Source organism: Oncorhynchus mykiss, chromosome 9, assembly GCF_013265735.2.
Source record: "Oncorhynchus mykiss isolate Arlee chromosome 9, USDA_OmykA_1.1, whole genome shotgun sequence".
NCBI lineage: Eukaryota > Metazoa > Chordata > Actinopteri > Salmoniformes > Salmonidae > Oncorhynchus > Oncorhynchus mykiss.
In genome coordinates this window covers 13,648,042-13,667,831 of record NC_048573.1, presented here as the reverse complement: position 1 = coordinate 13,667,831, position 19,790 = coordinate 13,648,042, and the positions used below count along the sequence as shown (strand labels likewise).

Here is a 19,790-nt window from a genome sequence, read left to right as displayed (position 1 = left end):
ATGTGTGTTCATCACAAAAAAACATGTTTCATTTATAAATCCCAAAATTTATTGCAGAATTTATGTAAATTCCATATTTTCATTTCAAGTTCACGATTTATGAATCACATGTTCCTGTAGATGTTATATGTACAATTTACAATCAAATCTGTGGGTGCAAACATTTTATTAATGAGGTCCCAGAATAGCAGTCTTTACGAAGGCCACTGATGCTTGTGCTGACCAATGGCTGATTACAAACCTTCCTAATCTAACAAACTGATTGATCCTCATGATCGCAAGGTATAAACTGATACACATCCAAGTCTTTAAAGCAATATTACATTTTTCACAAATCAATACAGTGTACAGTATATGTGTATGAAAGGAGGCATGACATTACCTATTCACTATGCATGATTTCTCTGACAATATCCTCGTGGTTTGAAAAAACAACTGAAATAGCAGTTCAATTTTATTCAAGTCAAAGACAACAAATATAAAGTCAATGTGAGAAAGCAACACATTTCTATAATAAGCAAAAAAGTATCATAACATTTAAACAACTTCAAGCAAAGTGTAAATATTACTGAAGTGACAATCATTAGTGATTGACCACCATTAGTCAATCACTACTCAAGTTTAGCTCTCCAACACAAAGTAACCTATTGATTGATGTAGAGGTGATCCTTAATGCTTCAGATGATTTAGATTGTTTAGTTTCAATGGACACAATTGTGATTGGATCTGCATCGTTATTCCAGGGTGAGAAAAGTGGGCGGACCTCATCCTCATAACTTGGTCCTTTGGTGAATGAATAGATGAGTGAATTATCTTCTGCATTGTAGAAAGTCACCTTCCCTTCCTGATAATCCACATAGATACCCACTCGGTGTGGAATTCTTTCTTTATGGACATCATCATCATCATCATCATCATCATCATCATCCATGAATGCTGTAAAGTCTTTGCCATCTGAGATCCCGATTACCCAGAAGCCATTAGCTGGGATGAGAACCAACTGTCCTTTCCTGTTAGCTGTTGCCCTGGTAACACCAAGTACCCAGTCCTTTTTCTCCTTGACCAGCCCAGCGGGTGTGTCAGTGAAACTGGAACACATTTTAAAGACATAATTTCCTCATATTGTAGCCTACAATGTGTCTCCACAAAACTATTTGTATTTGTTTATTTAACCTTTATTTAACCTAGGCCTGGGCTATTGACTTTTTTCTCATGCGTAGCTCAGAACTCTCCAAGTCACCCCCTTCTAGCGCTCACTTTTTGTCACAGCACCTCCCGATTTACAAATTAAGCACTGCAGTACTTCTGAGGTACAATAAATTACATGTATGTATTTGTTCACGCGGTATTATACAATTAAACCATCAAGACATTTCAAAGCATTATTACATGTACTTTACATATCACATGATTTCGCAATAGATAAAGATAAGCTTTTAGAAATTAATGAATTAACTAGAACCTCTTACCTGAATGCAGATATCAGAGCACGGAGCTATAACGGAGTGTATGTTTCAGATATGAAATAAACGTTATATTCTCTCCAGAGCTTCTTATAACAATGAGAATAGTGTTTAACCACAATGAGACTTTTGAGGCTCGAAGGTTCAGAGGCTCCCTCTAGAGGTTTCTCCAGCAGTACACGTTAAAACAGGTCAGGCCATTCAAATGTAATTATATTTTTAACGAATGACCCTCTTCACGTTTGACAAATAATTTTATTAAATACAAATTGAAGATATTGAAAATTGTACTGAAAAAGTGCATTATTATAGCAAAAATGATTCCCTCAAGCTTCCATTAAAGAGATACAACTTCCACTTTGATTATGGCTGAACTATGCCTCTTTTAACCTCCCCAAGAGCATAAAATCACTAAGTGTCATTGTGTTGATCTAAGGTTGCTATAGCAACAAGAGGATCTACTTTATTATGTATTTCTTTATCCCTGGTTTGCCTCACGCTAGCAGAATTTAGAAAGTACATGTCCATCTATAGATAAGATACTACTCCAACACATTTGATATTCCTTTATAAAGTATTTTGGTTTACTGTGGTCTTGCATCTCACCTGTCATCAGTTCTCAGAGCTTGAGGGGTTTACTAGATATTAGATACAGGTGACAGAATATTACAGAACTACATTACAACACTACAAACAACACAGTCACTCAATACTTATATTTTGTAAAATTGTTCAATTAAAGAGAATCCGAGTGGTGGAACAGTCTTTTATTTTATTTTTACAAATTAAAGATGTGTAGCTTTAATGGATGAGCATAAATTACAATTTACATTTTCATCTTTGGATGAAGTTTCCCAATATACATTTATGCATTTATGCAAAGATTTTGAGTTACTCTTTACAAATTTCATTAGGGCCAAAGAAAGATAGACTATCTTAGTCCATGTTCCAAAAAGGAGTGGATGTGGCACCTCTTCTCCACGTTGAAAAATGGTATCTGTCCTCCCTACTAGTCCACTAACACTCACAGCTTCTCAGGTTCCAGTTCTATGGGAAGCTCATCAACACTTCTCAGTTCTCCATGATAACATGCTCCAGTAGCCATTCTCTGGATAATATAGCATCCAGTAGCTGTTCTCTGGATCCTGTGTGACTCCAACACTTCACTGAGTCTTCCTCCCCAAGTCAACCTCCCACTAATGTTTACCTGTATCATATCCCTCCATTCCCAAGACAAACTTCCTTCCCAAAAACCTCTCCCAGGACCCTTTTCTTCGTTGTTCTTCCCAGGTGTCCCAGTACTCTCTTCTTTGTGTTTTTCTTTAAACTTCACACATTTGTCCTGTCCTGATTTACTGTGAGACTGGGGTTGCGCAATGTCAGGGTCGATCCACTGAAATAAAGTAGTTTCAGATGCTTTGCGATTCAACACCCCCCATCATAAACTGGTAATCCAAATGCTTAAAAACATATTTAGTGTCTTTAGAACTATTATATATTTAAAAAGCATATAATAAAATATGATAAGTAATATTTTGAAAAAAAAACTATATATATATTTATAAAACACTGGTGTGTGTGTGTGTGTGTGTGTGTGTGTGTGTGTGTGTGTGTGTGTGTGTGTGTGTGTGTGTGTGTGTGTGTGCGTGTGCGTGTGCGTGTGCGTGTGTGTGTGTGTGTGTGCGTGCGTGCGTGCGTGCTGTGCGTGTGTGTGTGTGTGTGTGTGTGTGTGTGTGTGAAAAGAAAGTGGTTGGTTTGAAATCAACTGCATGATCAACAAATAGACTCCAAACTATGATGGAAAAGACAATTGCTCATCTAAATGGTATGGTAAACAAAATGATAAATAACATTTATTTTTCCAAATAACATAAAAGCCAGAAATGTTTCCAGTAAGTCCTGTATACATAACCATATTTACATCAATGCTCAATACTATATAAATAAGTCCTGTATACATAACCATATTTACATCAATGCTCAATACTATTTAAATAAGTCCTCTATACATAATCATATTTACATCAATGCTCAATACTATATAAATAAGTACTGGGCATTGATGTAAGAAATGATGGTAACTATCATTTATAATACTGTGTATACTCATAGCATTGTTTTTAAGGACTGTATCTTTTTTGGTGATTTCTGCAAGAACTTGCTTTCTCTTCATCTTTAATGATATCTAATCAGAAAATGGATTTAGTGAAAACTCTTGGAATTGAAAAGAGTGAAATAAATATTTTAAAAAACAAATTAAGCCTCAATTGCTTAAAAAAATCATGTTAATTCACGTAATTAACTTTGCATGTACTGTAACACAAATAGAAATGGGAGTTTTGTCCCCAAAATTAATCACAAATGTGTTGCATCATGTACAGTATCTGCCAGATCTTACTGAATTACTTATTTTTCTCCTGACAAACTGGAAGTGAAGAAATATATATGTTTATGTTCTAGACAAAATATGGCACACAACAATGACATAATGTAATAATAGTAATAATATCGACATTTGTGAAATACCTAACTGAATACATTAAAGAAAAACGTCACTGTAGAATCTGTGTGATTTTCTTGTCACTGTCCAAATACAATGTCTGCGAGGTGCGGTTTGTGTGTGTCAATTTAGATTCTAAGTGAACCTACGGTATGTTCTAGGCCTTTATCTGTAACTGAACATATTGGGGCCTAACATACTGTAAACCCAGTCAGGCAGACTGCTGAGGTAAAGCTCCTACATAGGAAACAATCAGGGTCAAATGACAACTAAGTGTACCACCACATGTACCAAACTTAAGCATGACAAACTTCATTACAAAAAGGACCTAGATAATTTGTTTAAGGGTATCAGCTGACAATACAATCCAGTGCCTCAACTCACCAGTCATCTGCAGCGCAGACTCCATCTTGCTTCCCTGGTACTCTGACATCACCACACATGTGACCCCCTCCAGTTGGTCCATCCCTATTCTCATGTGACTGGTGATGAAGTACAGGTCACCCCCTCCTACTGTTTGGGTCTCTTTGTCTCTGCTGAGGTGATCTCCTTCCCACTGCTATCCGTCCACAGCATGTGAGGCTCTGGGTACCAGTTCTCTGAGCTACAGCTGAGCTGGATGAACACTCTGTGGTGCTTCCTCATGGAGATCCTGGGGACACTGCCCTGCTCTGCTCAAGATGGGCAGAAGAACAGTATTACCATATCATAACGGATCATTGTTGATGAATTGTGTACCAGACACACTGAATTACAGTAAGCACCACACTGAATTACAGTAAGCACCACACTGAATTACAGTAAGCACCACACTGAATTAAGAAGTTTAGCTTTGCTAAATACTTTGCCTTAACTTACGTGTAACCTGTAGCATAACGGCTGGTTCTTGAATCCAATCCAAGTAGCTAGCTTGGCATTTGTAATGCCCCCTATCTTACACCTTGACAATGTAGTGCCCACTATCTGACACCTTGACATTGTAGTGCCCCCTATCTGACACCTTGATATTCTTAAACCGCAGTGATACAGTATGTTGTCTCTTTCACTCTGTACATTTTACAGTGGCCTTTTATTGTACCCAGTACAAGGTGCACCTGTGTAATGCTGTTTAATCAGCTTCTGGATCTGCCACACCTGTCAGATGGATGGATTATCTTGGCAAAGGAGAAATGCTCACTAACAGGGATGTAAACAAAATTGTGCACAACATTTTAGCGATATAAGCTTTTTGTGAATGTGGAACATTTCTGGGATCTTTAATTTCAGCTCATGAAACATGTGACAAACACTTTACATGTTGTGTTTATATTTTTGTTCAGTATAAATCACTTCAAGTAACTGTACTTAGATATGGTAGTGTAATGGGTGCCACAAACGTTTTGAGTAATGACAGCACACCAATTGGAGTTTACAGTGTGTGGACCTGAAGAGAATACTTACTGAAAACGCTCATGTACCTGGGTGAAGATGTTGAACACCTGATAAAATAGTACCTGGTAAGGATATATGTTCAATATTAATTCCCATTCCAAGTCAATTTATGAAATTGTGCAATATTCTTAAATACGTTCCCTGTTCATTAGTGAGGTGTACACACTATATGATTATTTGTAACTTCCAAGATCAGAGAATGCACTGTCCTTTTTAAAATTCGTTTTTTCTTTGTTTTCTTTTGCAGGACACTCAGAAAGGTAAGGCTGAGACGAAGCTGAAGCAGACCACCATAGCAATATTTGTCTTCCAGAAAGAAGGGGACTCTTTCCATTGAAGGTGTGTAAATGCTGAACGAGCTGACTTTGGTCGCATGTGCTTGCGCCATGCTGTTTGCTGACATGTATGCTCTAACTTGAACTATCCAAAGGTACTCCGGTTCACCTTTGAGGTCTTTCAAAAATAATCATAATGCAGCTTGATTGATGTACAGAAGATCTCTTAAAGTGCAGACCATAAGTACCAAGCATGTGCCGAATACAACAGGTGTTCACCTTACAGTGAAATGCTTACTTACGAGCAACTAACCAACATTGCAGTTAAAAAAAATTATGGATAAGAATAAGAGATAAAAGTAATTAAAGAGCAGCAGAAACAATATATACAGGGGGGTGCCCGCACAGAGTCAATGTGCAGGGGCACCGGTTAGTTGACGTAGTATGTACATGTAGGTAGAGTTTTTAAAGTGACTACATAGATGACAACAGAGAGGGGTAGTGGTGTGAAGGGTGGAGGGGGCGTAGCCATTTGACTAGATGTTCAGGAGTCTTATGGCTTAGGGGTAGAAGTTGTTTAGAAGCCTCTTGGACCTAGACGTGGCGCTCCAGTACCGCTTGCCGTGCAGTAGCAGCAGTGAGAACAGTCTATGACCAGGGTGGCTGGAGTCCTTGACCTTTTTAGGGCCTTCCCCTGACACCGACAGGTATAGAGGTCCTGGATGGCAGGGAGCATGGCCCCAGTGATGTACTGGGCCGTTCGCACTACCCTTGCAGTCGGAGACCGAGCAGTTGCCATACCAGGCAGTGATGCAACCATCTCGATGGTGGAGCTGTAGAAACTTTTGAGGATCTGAGGGCCCATGCCAAATCTTTTCAGTCTCCTGAGGGGTAATAGGCTTTGTCGTGCCCTCTTCCCGACTGTCTTGGTGTGTTTGGACCATCTTAGTTTGTTGGTGATGTGAACACCAAGGAACTTGAAGCTCTCAACCTGCTCCACTGCAGCCCCGTCAATGAGAATGGGGGCGTGCTCAGTCCTCTTTTTCCTGTAATCCACAATCATCTCCTTTGTCTTGATCACGTTGAGGTTGAGGTTGTTGTCCTGCCACCACACAGCCAGGCATCTGACCTCCTCCCTACAGGCTGTCTCATCGTTGTCGGTGATCAGGCATACCACTGTTAATGTCATCGACAAATTGAATGATGGTGTTGGAGTTGTGCCTGGCCGTGCAGTCATGAGTGAACAGGGAGTACAGGAAAGGGGCTGAGCACACACCCCTGAGGGACCCCTGTGTTGAGGATCAGCTGGCGGATGTGTTTTTACCTACCCTTACCACCTGGGGGCGGCCCGTCAGGAAGTCTAGGATCCAGTTGCAGAGATAGGTGTTTAGTCCCAGGGTCCTTAGCTTATTGATGACCTTTGAGGGCAATATGGTGTTGAACGCTGAGCTGTAGTCAATAAATGGCATTCTCATATAGGTGTTCCTTTTGTCCAGGTGGGAAAGGGCAGTGTGGAGTGCAATAGAGACTCCATCATCTGTAAATCTTTTGGGGTGGGTCTAGGGTTTCTGGGATTGATGGTGTTGATGTGAGCCATGACCAGTCTTTCAAAGCAGTTCATGGCTACAGACCGAATCACGCAGGGTTGTGACAGCTAAGGAGGTTTCTTTCTTGTTTCTTGGGTTGATGTGGACCAGGAGTCTGTACAGCCATATATCCAGTAAGGTTAATGAAATCAATTGAGGCATTGATAAATACAAATAAGACAGCTAACTAATAAAACATTGCTATAGCATACACAATACCACAGATTATTTTACCAGATTCATACTATTTTCCTTTCTTTCTGTGCCACCAAACATTTGCATACGAATAATAAAGTGAACAGTGTTAACTAATATTGTAACATCATGGGAAAATGTTGTTTAGCGGGATGAGGCTATTCGGACACTCCTGGCCTGCAAAACAATGGCATATGTATATGACATCTAGATGGATACTAATATTATTTATTTATTTTGTAAACTGCAATACTATTTGAAATATAATCCTGGGAGGGAAAAATATTGTCCACATTTCTAGCTACTGCCAGCGACACTGTTACAGCTGCCCAGTGTCAAGCACCCTATAGCCGACAGGCACCTGATACAACACCGGTCCACTCGTCATTCACATTGGATTTAGTGGCTCGCGAGTAGTTTATCAGACCACGACAAGGTTTTATGTCAAATTAAGCCCGTCAATCTGTAAATACAATTTCGTGATAGTAATAATACAGTATGGGTCTTATCTTTTGAACTACTAGAAACGCCATTTTCTCAGTAGTGAAAACATAACATGCACATATCTGCACTCAGTTTATTCTCTATATGAAACTCTGTCAGATTGGATTCTACGGTGCGCAGCAAGATATTTACAAGCAATTTAGATTTGACCGAAATGGCTGTGTCAACTTAAGTTAGCTAACTAGCTAGCTAGCTTGGAAACATTAGCCAACCAGATAGCTAGTTTAGATAAGAAAATATGCAGTAATTCAGGTTTGGCTCAACATTCAACATTGGCTAGAAACAAGTCAAGGCACCTTACCAGCAGCTGCTGGAAATATTCCTCCCCTTCACAGCCGCTAAAGAAAATATTTCTAAAATAGAATGAAGTTGGTGCATGAAAATGATAATTTGAATCTACAGTAGGCATATGCTTTTACTGTAAAGAAATATAGTATGTTAGAGTAATTTTTACAGGAGCCTTCCAATTACACTTAATAACAGTATCATTCAGCATTTTATCTACAATACAGTGCTATCTACAGCATTAATGGTGTAAAACACATTGGTTTAATTACCAGTTTTGAAGACAAATTGTGATTGTATTTATGTAAATTTAATTTAGCTGGTATAATTTTAGCACTTGTAAGAGGCACAAATGGTTGATTGTCATGGCCAATGTGTGTTTAGAGTCAATATTTATTTATTTTGCTTGTAACCCAATTGAAGAAATTTGATTTTTGTTTATTTATAATTTATTTAACCTTTATTTAACTAGGCAAGTCAGTTAAGAACAAATTATTATTTACAATGACGGCTTACCAAAAGCAAAAGGCCTCCTGCGTGGACGGGGTCCAGGGATAAAAACTAAAAAATATATAAATATTGAACTAAACACACATCACAACAAGAGAGACACCACAACAGAAAGACAGACCTAAGACAACAACATAGCAAGGCAGTGAAATGCTCCGGGTGTCGTGAGTGTGGAGTCAAACGCAGGAGACAGAGAGTGCAATGCTGTGCTCTTTAATTGCACCAACGCACCACAGGGTGCTCACAATAATAACGGCCCCAAACACGGGGAATGAAAAATGTACAACTGAAAAATGCACGACCAGGCACTAACACGTTCCTCTACTACAGAGCCGAAGATTACAATGAATAATCCCGCACAACAAACAGGCGGCAGGCTGTCTAAAGAAGCCCAACTAATCATCACAAACAGGTGCTACCAATAAACATACAAGGAGGGGGAAGTACCCAGTCATCCTTCTTCTCCACATTCACCTTCCAGTAGGCCCTCCAAGCACGGCCCATAATGCCCTGCACATAGGGATCTTCATCAAACATCTTCTCACTACACAGTCTCTGTGGTGTTTCCTTTATCCAGCTTACTGTTTTCCCATCTATCAGTAGGTTAGGGTGAGCTGTGTCCACATCCAGAGTTACATCCACTGAGGAAAGAAAACACATACATAATGTTGAAGAAACATTTTTCTTATTTTGATCTTAAAAACCTCTAAGCCGTTGGGGTGGAGGGGGAAGGGTACTAAGCTAACATATGGCATTGTTTTAAGACGGTAATACCATGGATCATTTAGCTGTTTGATTTAGAGTTGTAGGACCCATTTAAAAGGTACAACAATTAGAAATCATATTTGATTAAAAAAATACCAGTCAAAAGTTTGGAGACACCGACTCATTTAAGGGTTTTTCTTAATTATTTATATTTTCTACATTGTAGAATAAGAGTGAAGACATCAAAACTATGAAATAACACATAGAATCATGTATTAACCATAAAAGTGTTAAACAAATTAAAATATATTTGTGATTCTTCAAAATAGCCACCCTTTGCCTTGATGCAGCTTTGCACACTCTTAGCATTCTCTCAACCAGCTTAATGAAGAATTATTTTCCAACAGTCTTGAAGGAGTTCCCACATACGCTGAACACTTGTTGACTGCTTTTCCTTCACTCTGTGGTCCAACTCACCCCAAACCATCTCAATTGGGTTGAGGTCGGGTGATTGTGGAGACCAGGTCATCTGATGCAGCACTCCATCCCTCTCCTTCATATAGCCCTTACACAGCCTGGAGGTGTGTTGGGTCATTGTCCTGTTGAAAAACAAAATATAGTCCCTCTAAGCGCAAACCAGATGGGATGGCGTATCGCTGCAGAATGCTTTGGCAGCCATGCTGGTTAAGTGTGACTTGAATTATAAACAAATCACTGACAGTGTCACCAGCAAAGCACCCCCACACCTCTTCCTCCATGCTTGCAACTTCACATTTGTTAAACCTTTATTTAACTAGGCAAGTTAATTAAGAACACATTCTTATTTACAATGACTGCCTACCGGGGAACAGTGGTTTAACTGCCATGTTCAGGGGCAGAACGACAGATTTTTACATTGTCAGCTCGGGGATTCGATCCAAAAACCTTTCGGTTACTGGCCCAATGCTCTAACCACTAGGGTGCCTGCCGACCCACACATGAGGAGATCATCCATTCATCTACTCTGCGTCTCACAAAGACACGGCGGTTGGAACCAAATACCTCAAATTTGAAATTTGAACTCATCAGACCAAAGAACAGATTTTCACCGGTCTAATGTCCTTTGCACGTGTTTCTTGGCCCAAGCAAGTTTCTTCTTATTATTGGTGTCCTTTAGTAGTGCTTCCTTTGTAGCAATTTGACAATGAAGGCCTGATTCACGTAGTCTCCTCTGAACAGTTGATGTTGAGATGTGTCTGTTACTTGAACTCTGTGAAGGATGTATTTGGGCTGCAATTTCTGAGGCTGATAACTCTAATTAACTTATCCTCTGCAGCAGAGGTAACTCTGGGTCTTCATTTCCTGTGGCGGTCCTCATGAGAGCCAGTTTCAGCGCTTGATGGTTTTTGCGACTGCACTTGAAGAAACTTTCCAAATTCTTGACATTTTCCAGATTGACTGAACTTCATGTCTTAAAGTAATGATGAACTGTTGTTTCTCTTTGCTTATTTGACCTGTTCTTGCCATAAAATGGACTTGGTCTTTTACCAAGTAGGGTTTTCTTCTGTATACGACCCCTACCTTGTCACAACACAACTGAATGTCTCAAATGCATTAAGAAGAAAATAAATTCCACAAACTAACTTTTAACAAGGCACACCTGTTTATTGAAATGCATTCCAGGTGACTACCTTATGAAGCTGGTTGAGAGAATGCCAAGAGTGTGCAAAGGTGTCATCAAGGCAAAGGGTGGCTACTTTGAAGAATCTCAAATCTAACATGTATTTTGACTGGTTTAACACTTTTTTGGTTACTACATTATTCCATGTGTGCTATTTCATAGTTTAGATGTCTTCACTAATATATTACAATGTAGAAAATAGTAAAAGTAAAGAATCACCCTGGAGTAGGTGTGTCAAAAACGTTTGACTGTTGATTAGAAAACGTGACAAAATATGAATAGCCACATGTAAGAAAAATGATAGTAAATATCTTAGTACCTTCATGTAACTTCTCATCTGAAAAAAAAAATAAGAAATTGAAAACAGAGAAGTGCAATAGCAAAGCACTGATGCATCTACAAGTGAATCAAAAATAATTCAAATATATTAACCTGGAAATACACAGTAAATAACAGGTATTCCTATAATGCTGTACTTACTGTATGGTATATCTTGATTTAAATGTATGTCTTATGAGTGTGCATGTATGAGTGTGTAGTTTACATTCCTTACAGTACCTTGCTTACGGGGTGATGTGGTAGACGTCTTTGGCTGTTTAATAACTGCGGTGTTATATGAATCATGTAAAAAAAAAAAAGACTTCCTCATAATTTGATAAAACAGTTTTCATCTGATATACTTAAATCCTAGAAATCATATTTTAAATGTACATGGGGATTCTCTACTTTTGAAGTAAAAAAATGTTCACTATAGTTATTTTGGATGTCTGCTCCTGTACAACGTGTTGTTCAAATCACATAGTTATGACCAAATGTCCAAAGATATTACTTTGCTCTTTTGAACTAGACAATTACTAAATCCACCATTATGATTTTAATGCAGCAAATACAATCAACTTAATGTACCTGTGTCGTCTTCAACAGTTCTTCTACTGACAAAGCCACCTGTACAAGGAAGAAATTGCAGTGTAATCGTGATCTGATAAAGAGATATACAGTATGTACTTTCTTTAGTTCAAAATGTGTGCATCTCTTTCTTCATACATGAGTATATTAGTAATAGTTGATTAATGATATTAATTAGGGTGGGAGATATATTTTTGGGTTATACATTTCTTTTTTTACATTATTAAAAGGAAAACTCCACCCAAAACTATCTTTTAGTATTTATTTCATTAGTAAATTGTTGATATAGTCCCAAAATGTTTTATATGTCAGCAATCGTTTTCAAGATATGTAACTTTCTAAACACAGACATCTGGCCTGCATTATGTAATTTGCATCACATGATGGAAAATGCATCATATGGGATAGATTTCTGTATTTTGAAAGTTACATTTCTTAAACTTGATTGCTGACATATAGAACATTTTGGGACTATATCATTTTTGGGACTGAAATGTATAACCCCAAAATATATCTCCCTCCCTAATTGGCTTTTTTTATTTTAATAGTGTACAGTTTAATCTGTGCAGCAGATTTACCCATTCTAGCTAACAGTAGATGGGGACCAAGTTCAGAAACAGCTGTGTACTGTATTATTCTTCTGTGGATAAAAACACAGGGAAGAAGTGAGGAGAGATACTGCTAAATTAAACAAGCAGTAGGACAAATGACAAAAAATTAGCTAAGGCAAAACAACTACAAGTTTTGCACTAAGTAGAGACATACAGTGCCTTCAGAAAGTGTTCACACCAAGTTGATTTTTTCCACATTTTGTTGTTAAAGCCTGAATTTAAAATGTATTACATTTAGATTTGGTCAAATTGATCTACACACAGTACCCCAGATTGTCAAAGTGGAATTTTGTTTGTAGAATTTTTGGGAAATTAATAGAAAATAAGAACAAAAGTATTCAACCCCTTTTTTATGGCAAGCTTAATAAATAAGTTTGACCAAAAATGTGCTTAACAGGGAAAACCATTTAAAAAATGACATGCCCTCCTAAAACTGGTTATATCTCCCGTTCTGTCGTGATATTAAGATTCTAACAACGGCAGTGTGTTAATAAATAGACAAACACTACATATACACAAAGGTATGTGGACACCCCTTCAAATTAGTGGATTCGGCTATTTCAGCCACACCCGTTGCTGACAGGTGTAAAAAAAAATCAGGCACACAGCCATGCAATCTCCATAGACAAACATTGCCAGTAGATTGGCCCGTACTGAAGAGCTCAGTGACTTTCAACATGGCACCATCATAGGATGCCACCTTTCCAACAAGTCAGTTTGTCAAATTTCTGCCCTGCTAGAGCTGCACCGGTCAACTGTAAGTGCTGTGAATTGGAAACGTCTAGGAGCAACAACAGCTCAGCCGTGAAGTGGTAGGCCACATAAGCTCACAGAACGGTACCAATGAGTGCTGAACGTATAGCGTGTAAAAATTGTCTGTCCTCGGTTGCAACACTCACTACCGAGTTCCAAACTGCCTCTGGAAGCAACATCAGCACAACAACTGTTTGTCGGGAGCTTCATGAAATGGGTTTCCATGGCCTAGCAGCCACACACAAGCCTATGATCACCATGCACAATGCCAAGTGTAGGCTGGAGTGGTGTAAAGCTTGCCGCCTTTGGACTCTGTAGCAGTGGAAACGCGTTCTCTGGTGTGATGAATCATCTGGGTTTTTGTCGGATGCCAAGAGAACTCTCCTGCCCGACTGCATAGTACCATTTGTAAAGTATGGTGGAGGAGGAATAATGGTCTGGGGCTATTTTTTCATGGTTCGTGCTCCTTAGTTCCAGTGAAGGGAAATCTTAACGCTACAGCATACATTCTATGTGATTCTGTGCTTCCAACTTTGTGGCAACAGTTTGGGGAAGGCTCTTTCCTGTTTCAGCATGACAATGCCCTCGTGCACAAAGCAAGATCAATACAGAAATGGTTTGTTGATCGGTGTGGAAGAACTTGACTGGCCTGCACAGAGCCCTGACCTCAACCCCATGGAACACCTTTGTGATGAATTGGAAGACAGACTATGAGCCAGGTCTAATTACCCAACATCAGTGCCTGCACTCACTAATGCTCGTGGCTGAATGGAAGCAAGTCCCCACAGCAATGTTCCAACATCTAGTGGAAAGGCTTCCCAGAAGAGTGGAGGCTGTAATAGCAGCAAAGGGGGGACCAACTCCGTATGAATGCCCATCATTTTGGAATGAGATGTTCGACAAGCAGGTGTATGTAGTGTATTTGGGGAAAGTCAAGGATAAGGGGGACATGACTTTAAAAATGGCAGAGCACTTAAACATTTCGATTAATTTTGCTACATTATGATGCTCTCTGTCTTTCTAGTGTTAATATACACAATCACAAAGAAAACCATTCATTTTTTGTTCAGGAAGGACATATACAAGATCCAAGACTATTTATTTAAAAAGAACAGAATAGCATGTTTTGAGTTGCAATTATCTGTGCTTAGATGCTGCACCATGTCAATGTAATCAATTTGTTAATTTAGCATCACAGTCCCTGCCCTACCATAGTCAACACACATATTTTACAGTAAAAATATAATGGAATTTAACAGAAGAAAATATATTTTTCCCAAATGGCTATTGCTGATCATCACCTGTAGCCTTTTCCCATGAGGAACTCACACAGAGCCATGGTAAATTTAGCCATTTATTATTTATTATCGAATATTTACATAACTGAAAATGTAACGGTCATGATGACCGTCATGACCGTTCTAGTAGTTATGGAATTGCGCTGCTCCTAGTGTTAAGTAACACTGCAAAAGGTGTGTCAAAAGAAATGCACTTTTCGTCCTGAATACAAAGCGTTATGTTTGGAGCAAATCCAGCACAACACATCATGAAGTACCACTATTCATATTGTCAAGCAATAGGCTGTTATGGGTATGTTTTTTATCAGCAAGCACTATGGACTTTTTTAGGATAAATAGAAACGGAAAACAGGACACAAATCTGGTTCAGTCTGCTTTCCACCAGACACTGGGAAACTAATTCACCTTTCAGCAGAACAGTAACCTAAAAGATAAGGCCAAATATACACTGGAGTTATTTACCAAGATGACATTGAATGTTCCTGAGTGGCTTAGTTACACTTTTGACTTAAATCAGCTTCAAAATCTATGGCTTTCTAGCAATGATCAACAACCAACTTGACAGAGCTTGAATAATTTTTGAAATAATGGGCAAATATTGTACAATCCAGGTGTGAAAAGGCTGTTAGAGACTTAAATACACTTTAATCCCACTTTGTAACACAACAGAATGTGTAAAAGGTCAAGGGTTGTGAAAAACTTTCTGAAGGCACATTCTTTGCATCTGTTCAGGTGAAAAGACAAGATAATCATTGTAATACCCTGAAACACGGATTGTACTGAAGGTAATGCTGACCATAAAATATTGATAAGAAAGTATCATTGCAGGAAACTCTGTATGCTATTCTGAGATATAGTACTGTAGTTTCAAACCCAATGGCAGAGAGATGAAATTGTGGAATTAAGGCAATCGCCATAATGCTTACAAATGTGAGCAATATTTGGCGCAAATGGTTTAGATAATAACTGAATGAATTGGTATAAAATGTTTTTGATATAGTGATATAATGATTTAGTGTTAAGAAATAAACATGTGTAATTAAAGAGAGTGTTTAATCAATGAAGAGCTGTTAAATTATTTGGAATTTCATTAATTAAATTTGAAAGACAGGGTCCTGAAAAAGGGACATTTCTTTTTTTGCTGAGTTTATGTGTTGCCAGCCTAGGGTCACACACTACTCATGAAGCAAATGTATAACTTGTATTAATCAAAAACATAAAATACCGTCAAATACCGTGATACATTTTTTAAATACCATGATATGAAATTTTGGCGATTTCGCCCAGCTCTAAGTCAAGGACTGTTCTCTCTGCTACCGCACGGCAAGCGGTACCGGAGCGCCAGACTCCTGAACAGCTAATCAAATGGCCACCCAGACTATTTGCATTGTCACCCCCCCTCCATCTTTTATACCGCTGCTACTCTCTGTTGTCATCATCTAGGCATGGTCACTTTAATAACTCACCCTACATATTACCTCAATTAACTGGTGCCCCCACACATTGACTCTGAACCGGTACCCCCCTGTATATAGTCTCGCTATTGTTATTTTACTGCTGCTCTTTCATTACTTGTTGCTTTTATTTCTTATTCTTATTCATATATATTTTTTTAAGTGCATTGTTGGTTAGGGGCTCGTAAGTAAGCATTTCACTGTAAGGTCTACACCTGTTGTATTCGGCGCATATGATTAATACAATTTGATTTGATATTTCAAGGGATTTGTTATAAAACATGGTCATGTTCAGTAATAATAATCAAAAAGGCTTTACCTTGGTTCTCTCTGATACGAGTGTCTCGTTCATGAATGTGCCCTCGGAAGGGAATCTATTCAGATTCAGGAGGTAATCATTAATAGCAGCTAACAGATTGACAGCACCATTACAGTTGTGCACAAAGTCCACAATGACCCAAACACCATACAGCGAGCAGTTGTGCTAATGTTTTCATGACCTGATTTATAGTGTTGAATTTTTATACATTTCAGTTTGGGAGAGATACAACCTGTTTTCACATACAGAGTTTAATCACTTCATCCTCTGATATCTTATACTTTTTCTTAATGCTAGGAAGTGGTCATATGATAACCAAAAGCTGGAGATAAGTAATCACTTCATTTCAGCTAGTTACTGTTTAAACAAAAGCAAGGTATCTGGATACTGTATTATTAATCTAAAGCTGTGTGGTACTACGTCAGCGGTCCAGTCACACAAATGTTCTATTTTGCAAAGCTCAAGATGGATTTTTTCATTTATTGGCATAGTAAAAAAAACACCTCAGGACCCATTCGTCCACGACACAAACTGTTCACACCACTTTTGTTGGCGGAGACACTTTTTCCATTTTTAACATGTGGTGGTAATGTTTTTGTTATTCACCCAATGTTCGCAGGTCTGATGGACCCACAACATTATTGGGTTTTTAAAAACAATACTGCCATAACAATAACAATACTTAGATGTTGACTTAAATCAATTATAAGCACTATAGACAGCATACATGGTTCATACTTGCCATTTACCTCTGCTAGATCACATTTATTAATAAAAGCGCTTTTCGCTATTCAGATCCTTCCAAGCTCTATCAGCTTTGGAGGGGAACATCGCTGCACAGCTATTTTCAGGTCTCTCAAGAGATGTTCAATCTGGTTTAAGTCCGGGCTCTGGCTGGGCCACTCAAGGACATTCATAGACTTGTCCCGAAGCCACTCCTCCATTGTCTTGGCTGTGTGCTTAGGGTCGTTGTCCTGTTGGAAGATGAATCTTCGCCCCAGTCTGATGTCCTGAGCTCTCTGGAGCAGGTTGTCATCAAGAATCTCTCTGTACTTTTCTCTGTTCATCTTTCCCTTCCATCGTTTCAGCTCCAGTCCCTGCAGCTGAAAACCATCCCCACAGCATGATGCTGCCACCACCGTGCTTCACCGTAGGAAAGTATCAGGTTTCCTCCAGGCGTGACGCTTGGGCATTCAGGCCAAAGAGTTTAATATTGGTTTCATCAGACCAGTGAATCTTGTTTTTCATGGTCATTGCCCTTTAGGTGCCTTTTGGCAAATTCCAAGTGGGCTGTCATGTGCCTTACTGAAGAGTCGCTTCCGTCTGGCCACTCTACCATAAAGGGCTGATTGGTGGAGTGTTGCAGAGATGGTTGTTCTTCTGGAAGGTTCTCCAGTCTCCACAGGAGGAACTCTGGATCTCTATTAGAGTGACCAACTGGTTCTTGGTCACCTCCCTGAAAAAGGCCCTTCTCCCCTAATTGCTCAGTTTGGCAGGGAGGCCAGCTCTAGGAAGTCTTGGTGCTTCCACACTTATTTCATTTAAAAATGGAGGCCACTGTGTTCTTGGGGACCTTCAATACTGCAGAATATTTTGGTACCCTTCTCCAGATCTATGCCGAGGCACAATCCTGTCTCGGAGCTCTACTGGCGCCTAAGAGGATTGCTGACATTTTACATGCGCCTAACCAACTAACTTTGTTAGTTTTTTTGCGTTGTTTATAACTTCTTTTTTTACTTACTGTATATATAATGTTTCTGCTACCATCTATTATGATCAAAAATAACTTCTGGGCATCAGAACAACAATTACTCACCACAAACTGGAAGAAGCTTTCCTGGGAACATGCCCAAATTCCTGTCATTTGCATGAAGAAAATAAAAAAGGGCAGGCTGCCTCTGAGAATCCGTAGGCGAGCGAGTAAATTCCCACTGTCATCCATTCTACTGGCTAACATGCAATGGAAAATAAAATTGATGACCTACGATTACGATTATCCTACCAACAAAACATTAACTGTAATATCTTATGTTTCACTGAGTCGTGGATGAACAACGACACAGATAATATAGAGCTGGCGGGATTTTACATGTATCGGCAGAACAGTGAAGAAGCTAGGGGTGGGGGTGTGTGTGTTTTAGTCAATAACAGCAATGTCTAAAATTAAAGAAGTCTCGAGATATTGCTTGCCTGAGGTAGAATAGCTTATGATAAGATGTAGACCACACTATCTACCAAGAGAGTTCTCATCTATATTATTCATAGCCATCTGTTTACCACCACAGACCGATGCTGGCACTAAGACCGCTCTCAACCAACTTTATAAGGCCATAATCAAACAAGAAAATGCTCATCCATAAGCAGCGCTCCAAGTGGCAGGGGACTTTAATGCAGGCAAACTTAAATCAGTTTTACAAAATTTTAAGCAGCATGTCACATGTGCAACCAGAGAAGATTTTTTAAAATAAAAACTCTAGACCACCTTTACTCCACACATAGAGATGCATACAAAGCTCTCATTTGGCAAATCTGACCATAATTCTATCCTGCTGATTCCTGTTTACAAGCAAAAACTAAAGCAGGAAGTACCCGAGACTCACTCAATACGGAAGTGGTCAGATGACGCAGATGGTATGCTACAGGACTGTTTTTCTAGCACAGACTGGAATATGTTCCGGGATTCATCCAATGGCATTGTGCATCGACGACGTCGTCCCCACAGTGACCGTACATACATATCCCAACCAGAAGCCATGGATTACAGGTAACATTCACATCGAGCTAAAGGCTAAGCTGACGTTTTCAAAGAGCGGGACACTAATCTGGGCGCTTATAAGAAATCCTGCCGCGTCCTCAGTGCATGCGGAGACCAGCTGGCTGATTGTGTTTACGGACATATTCAACCAATCCCTATCCCAGTGTTCTATTCCCACATGCTTCAAGAAGGTCACTGTTGTTCCTGTTCCCAAGAATGCTGAAGTAACTGAGCTAACTGACTATCGATCCATAGCACTCACTTCCGTCATCATGAAGTGCTTTGAGAGACTAGTAAAGGATCATATCACCTCCATCCTACCTGACACCCTAGACCCACTCCAATTAGCTTACCGCCCCAATAGATCCACAGATGACACAATCGCAATCACACTGCACAATGCCCTAACCCATCTGGACAAGAGGAATACCTATGTAAGAATGCTGTTCAGCGATTACAGCTCAGCATTCAACACCATAGTACCCTCCAAACTCGTCATTAAGCTCGAGACCCTGGGTCTCGACCCCGCCCTTTGCATCTGGGTCCTGGACTTTCTGACCGGCCGCCCCCAGGTGGCGAG

At 39.4% G+C, this 19,790-nt stretch overlaps 1 protein-coding gene across 2 annotated transcripts; it reads right to left on the bottom strand.

Annotated features, from left to right (window-relative positions):
- Positions 1-149: 149 nt before the first annotated feature.
- Positions 150-16,567, bottom strand: LOC110531525 (E3 ubiquitin-protein ligase TRIM39). Of its 2 annotated transcripts, XM_036989217.1 has the most exons (7): positions 16,456-16,567; positions 12,599-12,660; positions 12,021-12,059; positions 11,673-11,717; positions 11,434-11,451; positions 9,197-9,390; positions 150-1,042 (listed from the first exon to the last, which is right to left on the bottom strand). In XM_036989217.1, exons 2-7 carry the CDS (start codon positions 12,600-12,602, stop codon positions 605-607), a joined length of 738 nt encoding a protein of 245 aa, XP_036845112.1. In that variant the 5' UTR covers positions 12,603-12,660; positions 16,456-16,567; the 3' UTR covers positions 150-604. The 2 variants fall into 2 exon arrangements, with proteins under 2 accessions (XP_036845112.1, XP_036845113.1); XM_036989218.1 differs by lacking the exons at positions 11,434-11,451; positions 11,673-11,717; positions 12,021-12,059; positions 12,599-12,660; positions 16,456-16,567 and adding an exon at positions 9,938-9,982.
- Positions 16,568-19,790: the final 3,223 nt, after the last annotated feature.

Coding starts and splice junctions, on each gene's coding strand:
- LOC110531525 (XM_036989217.1), bottom strand. Junction 11,718..12,020: donor AACTGTTGAAGACGACACAG/GTACATTAAGTT, acceptor ATAACACCGCAG/TTATTAAACAGCCAAAGACG. Junction 1,043..9,196: donor TGGAGAAGAAGGATGACTGG/GTACTTCCCCCT, acceptor AAAAAGGACTGG/GTACTTGGTGTTACCAGGGC.